At 37.5% G+C, this 12,354-nt stretch overlaps 1 protein-coding gene across 3 annotated transcripts in view; it reads right to left on the bottom strand.

Annotated features, from left to right (window-relative positions):
• Window positions 1-7,064: 7,064 nt before the first annotated feature.
• TBL1XR1 (TBL1X/Y related 1) overlaps window positions 7,065-12,354 on the bottom strand; it is a 173,834-nt gene continuing 168,544 nt past the window's right edge. For 2 of the 3 annotated variants that reach the window (XM_074962907.1, XM_074962908.1), the window contains 2 exons: window positions 10,646-10,747; window positions 7,068-8,099 (listed from right to left, as the gene is read on the bottom strand). In XM_074962907.1, coding sequence (XP_074819008.1) covers window positions 8,073-8,099; window positions 10,646-10,747 — 129 coding nt within the window. In that variant the 3' untranslated portion in view covers window positions 7,068-8,072. Of the gene's footprint in view, window positions 8,100-10,645; window positions 10,748-12,354 lie in introns of all 3 variants that reach the window. The other variant, XM_074962909.1, reaches the window with a different exon arrangement.

Below are 12,354 nucleotides of genomic sequence, written 5' to 3'. Positions count from 1 at the left end.
ACATGTGCTGGGTATTCATCCGAGACTGCTATAACATGAAATATATGGCAGAATGAGAGTAAAACAGAGCAGGAGACATACTATTCTCCCTCAAGGAGTTCAGTCAAAATTTAATTAACACATTTTTTTTTTTAAATGAGTGTCATCACCATGAAAGCATGTCCTCTGGAATGGTGGCCAAAGCATGAAGGGGCATACGAATGATTAGCATATCTGGCACATAAATACCTTGCAATGCCAGCTACAAAAGTGCCAGGTGACATTGTAAATTATCTCCCACAAGCGTAAACAAACCTGTTTGAGCGATTGGCTGAACAAGAAGTAAGACTGAATGGACTTGTAGGCACTGAAGTCTTACATGACTGCACTCAAAAACAAAACAACGTAACAAAAAGAAAAAAATCTACATTTGTAAGTTGCACTTTCATGATGAAGAGATTGCACTGTGGTACTTGTATGAGATGAATTGAAAAATACTATTTCTTCTATTTATCATTTTTACAGTGCAAATATTTGTAATAAAATAATACAAACTGAGCACTGTACACTTTGCATTCTGTGTTGTAATTTAAATTAATATATTTGAAAATGTAGAAAAACATCCAAAAATAGTTAATATATTTCAATTGGTATTCTATTGTTTAACAGTGCGATTGATAATCGCAAATAGTTTTTTTTAGTTAATCGCGTGAGTTAACTGCGATTAATCACCAACCCTAATTTGAATATTTCACAAGTGCATTTGTCCATGTCACTTGTATATTTTACTTGAAAATTTGTATATCCTTATTTCTATTTTCTGACTAGGCTCTAGTTGTCTGGAACCTACAAACTGTGGCTCTTGGTGTCCGGTGCACCTTGGGCCTGCAATTTCACTATTTTTAACCCTTAGGAGAGCCCTTCATTGGATCCAGTCTAGTACTTTAGTGTTCTCTCTTCCTCAGTTAAATCCCTGAGGAATTTTGGATGGGCTTTTCTTAGTTGATCCCTCACAAGGAAGTCTTGGCTTCATGGAGCATAATCTGAGTTGATCTGTTATTTAGCCATTTTTAAGACCCTGTTGTTTAAGAGAGTCTTAAAACTAAACAACAACAAAAAAAACCCCAAAACAAAAATGGTGCAGGAGTAAAAATAATGGAGGCAAAAGTCCAGCAACAAAGTGGGGGCTATCAAATTTATTGCACTGAGTGCGGCATGTACGATTACCTGCCTTCTGGGCACGTCGCGTATGTGTGCACTTGGTGCAAGCAGCTCATGGCCTTCAGAGACCAGAGTGGCTGAACTGGAAGATCTGAGGGAGACAGAGAGGTACATAGACAAGACTTTCCGAGACACAGTAGAGTCATCCCACCTACAATCTGAAAACCTCTGTGCTGTTGAGAAGGATGAAAGTCTCTGGAAAGGACATCATCAAACTGGAGTGGAGGGAAACACTCCCATAGTTGGACCCTCCTGCCATATGATATCATGGTATCCTCACACACTGAGAATACCCCTCTAGGTGAGGGAACCCCAGTTATTAGGGAAGACAGGTAATAATAATGGGGGATTCAATCATTAGAAATATAGATAGTTGGGTTTGTGATGACTGGGAGAATTGCATAGGGAATTGCCTACTAGGTGCAAAGGTTGCAGATCTCTCGAGACATCTAGACCGACTTATGTGCAGTGTTGGGGAGGAGCCAGTGGTTGTGGTACATGTTGGTACCAATGATATAGGGAAAGTGATTTGTTCTTCACTGTTGTTCCTCCCACAGTATTCAAGCTATAGTAGACAAGTCCTATAAAGAATTTATGTACCAATGTGGATGGAGGGCACGACCAGTTTTGCATTTAAATAACTACTTCCCCATCCCAAGCTGCTTTTTTACTTTTAAACACATTAACTAAAATTTTGCAACAGAAGTTTTAACATGTTAAAATAAAGATAAGCTTTGATAACATACATTAGATTAATTTCAACTGTAAAAATAACCAGACTGAATATCATTATTTTTTCCTGAATGTGGTACAGCAAATAAACACAACTATGTAACAAAGCAATAATTCCATTACTGAGCTCTACTGGCATCGAAACAAACAAGAAAATATAAATTCCCTCTTTTGGTTTATGGAATCACCTAAATTTTGAAGGAGTTATAGCTTCATTATATACAAATGGATGCATGTTATTCCATATGTAATCTCAAAAATTGTTCCAAATGTCTAAAATAGAACAGGCATAAAAATATTCTGTATAATCAAACTTAGCCAGGGAATAAGAATGGAGCTCTGTGAAGTGAAACTCCACAGCTTAATAGGAGAAAGAAAACCTTAAGACCCAGCCTTTCATTTCAAGAATGGGGCTGTGAAGGGAACTTCATAATCTTCTACCTACCTTTTCCCACGTCCACCGGGTGCCTGATGGGAAGAACACACACCTATTATTGCACATTTTTTTCAAACAGCTTGTTAAAAACAAATGTGTAATTCTACATATAGGTTGCGATTCAGCCAGGTAGTTAAACGTGCATGTAACTTTCAGCACAGGAGAGGCAGGCAGCAGTCCCATTGAAACTAAGGGGGCCAACATCTCTTGCTGAATCAAGGTCATAATGCACTTCTGCTGCTATGGATCTGTTACGAGCACTACCCCAATAACATTACACAAGGTGTTACTTTACATTACTTACTAAAGAACAATGAAACTGTGCTAACATAGATATAAACCAATTGTAACACTCCTCTTCTTTTTACCAAGCCAACTATTTGCAACTATCCTGTACCAAATATATGATATTAAATGTTTTACAGAACATCCAGCCAACATAATATCAAAATATATTTTATTCTGGACCTCTTTCAGATCTGATTCAAATTACAGTTGTCAGAGCAATACAATGTAAAGGGAAACTGCAACAGAAAATGTGCCTAGAAGGGATATGGGTTTTGGGGACAAATCATTGTGATGTAGAACCAAAATAACATCATAGTGTAATTAACATGGTCCAGGACAGTATAGAACATCTATATCAGTCTTCTTCAGACAATAATCATGAAAACTGAACAATAAAAGTCCTTTAAACAAGTACAAAAAACTGTCATGGGCTGGTTTACACTTTTACAACAATTGTAGTTTAACTGGATAACTGAAGAAATGATGCAGACATTTTAATCCAGTGCTATAGGAAGGCTCACAGAATTAGACCCAAAGGATTTGTAACTTCAAAATGAAACCATTACAACTACAGTGTGAATGTCAGGAGAGAGAGAAAAAATTATTTCTGTATTCTAGGATTACTGATCTGCACACTGCAGTCTGTTGTGAAACAAGATTGCAAAGTACACTGGACTAGCAACAACATGCAGACTGTTTCCCTAAATTTATCCTCTAATGCCAGGAAACCATTATGAAGTAAAAATACTTGTTACTTAAAATAAAAAAGTAATTAATGTCCCAAGTTATCATCAGGCCTCAAGCCTGGAAACAAAGGCTGAAGAGAATTTTGTAGCTCTTCAAAACTACGGAGCTGAAGCACTATTAATACAAAACCTGCAATTTTTAAAAAGAAACGGTGCACTTTTCTGTTTTTTGTCTGCCTTCAATCATATTCATATTGAACAATTCACTATTGAGCGTGATATTTCAGAGCTTGCGCTAGAGTGAAAACTGAGTGAAAACTGCATCACATCTTCCTCTTCACCAGGGAAAATGCCAGGCGTCTTCATGGAGATTTACTGCCATCTCCCAAACCAGTACTTTCTTCCAACATGCCACAATATTGCTCCTGCTTTGTGCAGACTTCTGGAGATCCCTCTTCATACAAGTTCTACAGGCATTTTCGGTAGGAAGAAGAGGTCTGTAGGAGAGTATTGCTCGCCAAGCTAAAGGACTACTGAACTAAATCCTGCAGAGCTCGCTCAAGCAAAATTCTCACTAAGTCAATAGGAGTTTTTCCTGGCCCATTATACCTAAGTGTCACATTGTCCAATACTTAGAAGGACCCAATCCTCCAACGGTTACTTAGTCAAAAATCCCATTGACCTTTTCACTTCAGGGGGAAGCTTTTGCCTGAGTAAGGACTGGAAAATTGGCCCCTATGTCTTCTCTTTACTAAACAGAGGAAACATACAACCTTTCATTTAGAAGCTGAAAAGCCACATTTGCAATTCTAATGAAGTTCCTTCATATGACAGAATTAAATTCATTAGCTGTTAGGCTGCTCTATAGCCAAGGCGAACTGGTACAACAGCCCTATTGTACCTACTACACTTCCTAAAGATAGAGAATGCTTTAAAGTCAGCAGTGTCTCCTTAAATACCTTAACATGAGGTAAGCAGTGTAAGGAAAAAGGAATGCATTTAAAAACATAAAAATTAAAGTTGGTACAAATCTTTGGCCTTTCTCTTAAGATTCACTAAAGTGTCCTAAAATCTAGAAACACGTTTCAACTGTCATGTCATTCAAACTCTGGTAATTATTACTTCCCTCCCCCAACCCAGAAAAAGAGGCACTTTTAGTATTTCATACAAGAGTTCCAGTCCTCTGCCAGACACACCATTTAACCCTGTAAAGAAGTATTCCCCAAACAAACTGAATTATCAATACTACAAAGAATTTAAAAAAAAAAATGTATGAGGACTTAAATACTTTGTAAATACTAGAAAGTCAAAGGGTTGGGAATCTTTACAGCAATTTTAAATCACAGGAGCCAAAATAAAAATAGAAAATGAGGATCTCTCTAGGAACTCCTTATACAGAAATGGGAAACAAGAAATTCCAAAGCTGATGATAAAAAAAGATTGCAAACATGACAGCAGTCCATGCCTCATCCCATCAATAAATGTGACCCCAGTTTTCCCAAACTAAAGTTCCCGCCCAAGAATTCACTGTGCTGGAAAAAATGTTAACTTACAAACGTACGCAAAGATTGATACACATTTAACTTCACATGCTGGGAGCAGCCCCATTGACTTCTGTGGGACATTTAGCATATAAAGTTAAACATGTGCTTAAGTCTTCACAGAACTGGGGCCTTAATAATATTAGGCATGTACCCCTTAAAGGCAGGAGTGTGGAAAATCTACTTTGTTCTACTATATATATATGAGTCTCAGCACTAGAAAAGAATCTAATGACCATGGTACTCCTTCGTGCCTCACATAAAACATGGAAATAAGCATCATGCATACACATGGCTAACGCTCTATAGTACATGAGAGACAAGAGGAAGTTTGTGCAGAACTGGAGCAGTACTGTGGCATGTTGATAAAGAACAGCAGCAAAAAAAATATACTGGCCGGATCCTCATAGCTCCATTGCGGCAGAGCTTCGCTGATTCACACCAGCTTGACGTCTGGCTCATGTATCCAGAGACACCCAGGCCTATGAAACTGATATTCCTGAAGTGCGTACAAACATCTGAAAACCCACAGTCCTGTGGTAATGAAGCTCTGTATTTTCTAATTATGGATACTTGACATTATGCTTAAGCAACTAGAATTACTCAAAACTAAAACAGCTGAAGATTGAGAAAAAGAAAAGTGGCAATACTATCAAACATGGCTGTGGTTTTGCAGTTATGTCACAGAATTCCACAACATTTTTTTTAATTCGCTGAAACAACCATCCAATAACTTGTATGAAAATGAATAAACTGTCCATATTAAAATACAAAAGTACTATCAAGAATCACCTCTGACTTTCAATTTAAATTCAGTGCAATCGACAAATGCATTGCTAAAGGAAAAATGCAGCTTAAATATACTCAAAACATTTGTGTCTATTCCTGGGAGCACAGTTTAAAATTATTGCACAGATTTTTTTTTTATTTTTTCTTAATGACGACAGAGGTCAGCCACAATCATGGACCTCCAGCAATAAAAGCAATATTTCAAGTGCCAGACACTCAACATATTAGGTTTCCTACATATTGTAACTCACAGGGTAGTTGTTCTAAACAGTAATATGTTCCAAAACCCTAAAAATAGCTGGCACAGAACCATCATGGATGACTGCCTTTATGGATATGAATGTTTGGTTGTTGTTTTTAAAATTTGGTGTATTATAGTATTATCTGCCCCACTGATAACAACTGGGGTACATATTAAGAACGTATGTATTCTCTTTACCACTGGCAAACTGCGACCCTACCTTAGCCAAACTCAGACTTGCTTCAAGTCATGTTAGTCTGTGGCAATAGCAGAAATCAATGCCTAAAGAACAATTCTGTTAAAATGTAAAAGCTGCATTATTTGGGTTAAATCAATTTATACTTAACTACAGAAAGTTAAAGTTTAGCGATCATGAGCCACAAAATTAATTTGTGATTGAAATAGTGTTATAAAACTGATAACTTTGCAAAGCTTTATAATATAAACCATTTCTTAAGTAAAATGTTTGTGACAGAGAGTGACCACCTCTTTTTATAGAGATTTATACGCCTGGAATTTTATGCGAGACAAAACCCTTTCAACTCCATATAGGCATAAACACAACCCTCATGCTATAATTTACAAATAAAATCACTATCAATATACTTTTAATCACATGAGCAGAAAAAGGTTTGCCGCTTATATATGTCGCTGTAAGAAAAATATTCGATATTGTAAACAGAGTAAAAGACACAATATAGTAGTGATTATTAAAAAAATAGCAGCTTACATCTACCTTATATTTGGAAAAAAACATAGTCACAAGATACAACAAACTGCAGGACTGGAGCAGCAGGGGAATTAGTGCAAGTATTCATCTTTTAAATAAGCTGAATCACTGCTATTAAAATAAACTTGAAGCAAGTCCTCTGTTTTTAAGATTTTTTTTAAATCTAAGGTAGTAAACATTTTGCCTGATAACGGCAGTGTTATCAAATATATGCCAAAGATTTTTTTTTGTATAAAGAAAAATTACATTAGATACTTTTAATACTGGAATTTCGTTACATTAGACATCTGAGCTCCTACGAACAATGATGGGGAACTCTTGTAGAAGCTGTGGCATGAACCCTCGTCCAAAAAGATTTTAATCTTTAAAAAAACAAAAAACCAACCAATCAACCAAACCTCCCCCCCCCCCCCCCACCAAAAACTACATTTTGCTCCTTTTCACAATAGTGCACAATTTAACCATAATTTAGCTATGGTCTCAAAGGAACAGAAGATGCATATTTTTATTTCTTTATTTGCATCCCTGTATTTTTTTTTGTGCCCTTCTATTCTTAAGTTTGGCAGAATTATGTCCCAAATAAGAAACTACTGCATTTCAGCCATGTCATTAGAAAAAAACCACAGCATTATACCCATTGCTGATGTACTTTATAGATTAACAGGACATGAAACGTCATGTCTCAGAGGTGAGTTTCTTTTTTCTCTCCCCCAATCACCCATCTTCCACCCACCCTCCCCACTCAAAATTGTGCTCTCGGAGCCACAGAATGTACCAAATATCAAGTTCACTCTACCTCTTGAAATAATGCATTAAAATATATATATTTTAAAAGAAACTCTGTTTAAAGGTGAAAAAATATAAACAAGGAACCGATTCACTCCCTTACTTCATGCATCCGTAAACTTAACCAAAATGAAACAAAAAAACACCAATGTTTAAAAGCAAAGAACAAAATACCGCTGCAGGTTTATGCAAGTCCGTTTTCTCCGTACAAGCAAACTGCTCAACTACTGAGAAGGGGGAGGGGAAACAAAACCACAAACCATTGTGACTCTGGATTTAAAAGGGAGAAATAAAGGCTGTCACTAGTATCTTCCAAATTTGGTACATGTATGGTCTGCTCTTGTATGGTATATTTCTCTCTCTTCTGTTTTTCATACGCGAAACTTCTAAAATGTTATTTTGGGGCACAGCAGATTCCAGCACTTGGTGAACAGGATTCACAAGCTGTGACAAAACTCTGTCATCCTCTTCAGGGTGTAATCTTTATTTTATTTTATATACAGTATATGTATATATTTCTTTTAGGTTTGGTTGTACTGGACTGGCCATGGTTCAATTGGGACTATAGCAGTACATGGGTTAGGGACAGTCATTTTGGCTATGTACACATTCATAGTCGGTCCATGGCTTCCAACTAGTAGCGCTATTTCCGTAGGTCTAATACACAAACCTGTAAGAAAAAAAAATACGCATACAGAAATGCACACTGCACAGCATTTTTACAGCTATACAATTCTATATGTAATATGAAGTCATAACAACAACAAACCAGGTTTTGCAAATTAACCACAAATCTATTATTGGCAGGAAACCCCCCGCCCCCCATGATGAACATTGTGCATCATATGAAACTATGAATACAACGAACAAAGCCAAAAGATTCTAGGTAATATTTTCAAAAGCACCTATGTGATTTAGCAGCCAAAGTCCCATTGACTTTTATGCACACTGAGGCTTCTAAGTACCTAAGTCATTTTTTAACACATGATTTAGGTGCTATTGAAGAGTTACCCTTTACATTGTAGTTCCCTGTGTATTTCTCCTGGTGCCCATTTGGTTAAAGAGTGGCAATTTTTTTTGCTGTGTGCTGTGCTAATAATGCGTAACCAGGTGCTCCTAGTACTGCCACCCTTGTCTTCTGTTCCACAATCCCCAACCCCTGTGGTGTGCTACACCCCACTGTTGTGTCTTGTCCTTCTTTAAATTGCAAGCTCTTTGTAGCAAGGTTGATCTTTTTTCTTTTATGTTTCTACAATTCCCAGCACACTAAGGCCATATTAAGGGTCTCTGAATGCTTTGCTAATACATATAATAATCACCACCATTGGATACACCAGAATATTGTGACAAAATGTAAAGACACACAATGGTTAATGAGGGGTTTTATTTGGATTTTGCTTCTCCAGATTACAAAAACCCCAAAGGGATTAACATGGTTATATCCCAGTCATTCAAAACAAGACCTAACTGGAACTTCAACTGTTTCTTTTTTTGTTATGGGAAACAAACAAAAACAACAAAAAAGGATACTATGAATGGTTTTGCCTAATATGTGGTAGTTAAAAGCCAAGGAATCTATCTGGAGTCAATTTGTGAAGTACTGTAAGATCTCATTAAATCTCATTGTGGGAGGGTGAAAATATTAGAACTGATTGGACCAGCCAAGAAAAGAACATCTAATAGTACAGTTTCCTATTATAATCTAATCAGAAGATGGATCAATTGCTAGAGCCTGGATATCCTTCATGTCTACAAATTGAGGCTACCTTACCAGAAAAAGGAAGTCACATGTAAACTACATTTGCATTCATCATTTGTTTCATCACCACCCAGTTTATGGTATAACTAGCTCTGGATTAGCGGGGAAGCTGTGGGTGGATTTAGAGATATAATTTTACTAACAAACCTCATCAGAGACAGTAGAAAACTTTTTTTTTTAAATGTTCAATTAAAACTAGTGTCACATGACAAATGAACTTAATGGGGAGATATCTGTAACTTTTGTCTGAATATATTCAAATGATCTTCCTTTTAGGATAGGTAGAGGACAAATCTCTACACTTTCCCAGTAGATAATTTAGGGTTTCTGACACCTTCCTAGGGATACCAAAATACCGGCTACCTATTTTTACATGATGCAGACTGTATGAAAACTTTAACTGAGATGAAGTCTCTGCAATGTGGTTTCATTTCTTTTTGTACTCAAGAGAGCTGCCCACTTTCTGTTCTGAACCACAACAAACCAATCTATTTTGGTTTCATTTGAGTCTCTGGACTGTGAAGGTACCAGGTTAGCTTCTCTCACTTACTGACTTCCTTATGGCACTCCTTCAAGCTACCAACTCTCAGAGTACGTGCCCATAATAGCTCTTACCCAACACTCTTATTTCTGATTTGTGTTGGGCTTGATTCCTGTCTCTCTCCTTTCTTATTAACCCAGGACATTAAGAAGCCACTGTTTGCCTGGCTGCCGTGCAGAGTCACACATTAGTATTTTTAATGCAGTGCTGTTGCAGGGTGACATCAAAAGACCTAGAAGGCCAGACTTTGTCACACCGCTACAGTGGAAAAAAGGGCAGATTCATGCTTTATTAGAACGTAGGAGCTCATTTCCTGGGCACTCCAAGCAATGTAAGCAAAATGTTATTTGTATAAAAGGGACTTGTAACCAATGAGTGCTCAGAAATTCGTACCCCGTCTTTGTTTAATTCTCAATGGCAACTCAAATGATACTTCATTCATATCAGATATAAAAAAACGGCACCCTACACTGATCAGTTCTCTTGAAATGAAACCGGTTGCAAGAAACAACTAGCTTCCATACTGAAATGAACAGACCAATTACGTACGTACATATTTCTATAGTACATGCAGTTTTATAGCCTCTCCTGGCTCAAAATCGTAACATTTCACACTTGCATCTGACAATTTTAAAGGACTTGACAAATAAAAATGGATTACACTTCACAAAACCCCTATGACCAAGAGAGAGAACTTCCAGCCTTAATTTCGGATGTTAATTTGAATGGAAAACAAGTGCAGCTTTATGCCACATTTTATAGGTAAAATTTTACATAATTGGCTATTTGTACTCATTCTTCCTCAGAATAAACAAAATTTCTCTGTTTAGTCAAGAGTCCTCCAGCCTATGCAACTATCTAATAAAATAAAAATATATATGTGTAAGAAATGTTGAGATTGTTCTACTATACTTACTGAACCATCTGAAGCACTTGCTCCAACTTTGTCTCCTGCTGCATTCCAGCAAACCTCAAAAATCCCTCCTGTTCCCCTATAACTGTGAACTAAAGCACCCGTCTACAAGGGAAAAAGAGATATGCAATAAGTAGAATAAAATGCACACAAGTAAGTAGAGTTTGTACAGTATGTAGAAATTCCCTGTTACTTTTAAAGGGTGAAATTCTCCCCAGGGGAAATGATCCATGTAAGATCTCATGTACTACTAAAGCATCATGTTAAAGCATTTATGAAACTCTGTTATCCTGCATACCAATGGTGGGCAACCGCGTGGCCCATCAGGGTAATCTGCTAGCGGGCCGCCAGACGTTTACATTTGCAGCTTACCCTGATGGGCCACAGGTTGCCCGTCACTGCTGTATACCCATGCTACCTTTTGGATAAGAGGCACATCTGACAGTCATGGTCACTTTAGGTTATTAAAGATCAAGTGGTACTTTTTGTAAAATAAGGGTCCTATTCCTAATGTCCTAGCTTAATTCCATCTGGAGTTACATTCTGCCTACCAACATTTTCCCTTGTACTTTCATTTGCATACAGCATTCCTTTTTCAGCTGCGCAAAATAGGTGAAAGTATTTCTGCAAAGTTTTGTGCGAAGATTTTTGCCACCTTATTTCAGACAACTTCATGCAGAATGCTTTGCCTTTCTGCAAAATTCAGTGAAATATCACAGCCATCTTGCACTTGAAATGGGCTTGTTTTGCAACTTTTGAGGAAATGGAGTTCAATTATGAGTTATTTTTGAGTTTGTACTTTGTAATGAAATATGTGAACAACTCATTTTCTGGGTAGCTTTACCATCTGCTAGAAATGTCAATGATAAAAAGTATTGTATGGTATTTCTGTACCCCAAAAAGGATATGACTGACATTACAAATGAACTGGAGAGGGCAGGTATAATCATACATGTGAAATACTCGCTATACGGCAGTGTAAAGGGGCCTGAGTGTAAATAAGAACATAAACATAAGAATGGCCATACTGGGTCAGACCAAAGGTCCATCTAGCCCAGTATCCGGTCTTCCAATAGTGGCCAACGCCAGGTGCTTTGGAAGGAATGAACAGACCAGGTAATCATGAAGTGATCCATCATAAGAATCAGTCACTATAGAATCTAGTGAGATAACATTTCTGAGTGAAGAGGTTCATTCAGTAAAGTATGTATGGATCTGATTCCCAAGTCATAAAAATTCAAATATACTAGTATGGATACTTTACTGGCCTGATCAGGAAACTCATACTGAGTGCACAATACTGAGAAAGATCAAAGAGGCAACAAAGTCTAATAAACCATTAATATTGGGAGATATCAGCTACCTGCACATAAACTGGCCAAAACTCACACCAAGACAAGGTTTAGAGAAACAATTCTTAACTCCTTAAACAGCTTCTTGGAATAGGTGGTTGTAGAGTAAACCAGAAAAGCTACTTTCAACTTATTCCTATACAAAACATAGGAGTTCGTTCAAGTACACCTCTACCCCGATATAACGTGACCCGATAGAACGTGGATTCGCATACAATGCGGTAAAGCTCCGACACGCTGCTCTGAGCAGCGTGTTAAGGGTGCCGAGCCAGGCTGGGGCCGAGCGGATGGATAGGGGCAGAGGATCTCAGGGGCGGTCATGGGCTCCCCCCCACACCCAAGGTCTGGTAGGCAGGAGCT

Source organism: Natator depressus, chromosome 9, assembly GCF_965152275.1.
Source record: "Natator depressus isolate rNatDep1 chromosome 9, rNatDep2.hap1, whole genome shotgun sequence".
In the NCBI taxonomy this organism is placed as follows: Eukaryota; Metazoa; Chordata; order Testudines; family Cheloniidae; genus Natator; species Natator depressus.
The sequence above is the reverse complement of the archived record's forward strand: the minus strand, read 5'-3'. Positions and strand labels throughout refer to the sequence as shown.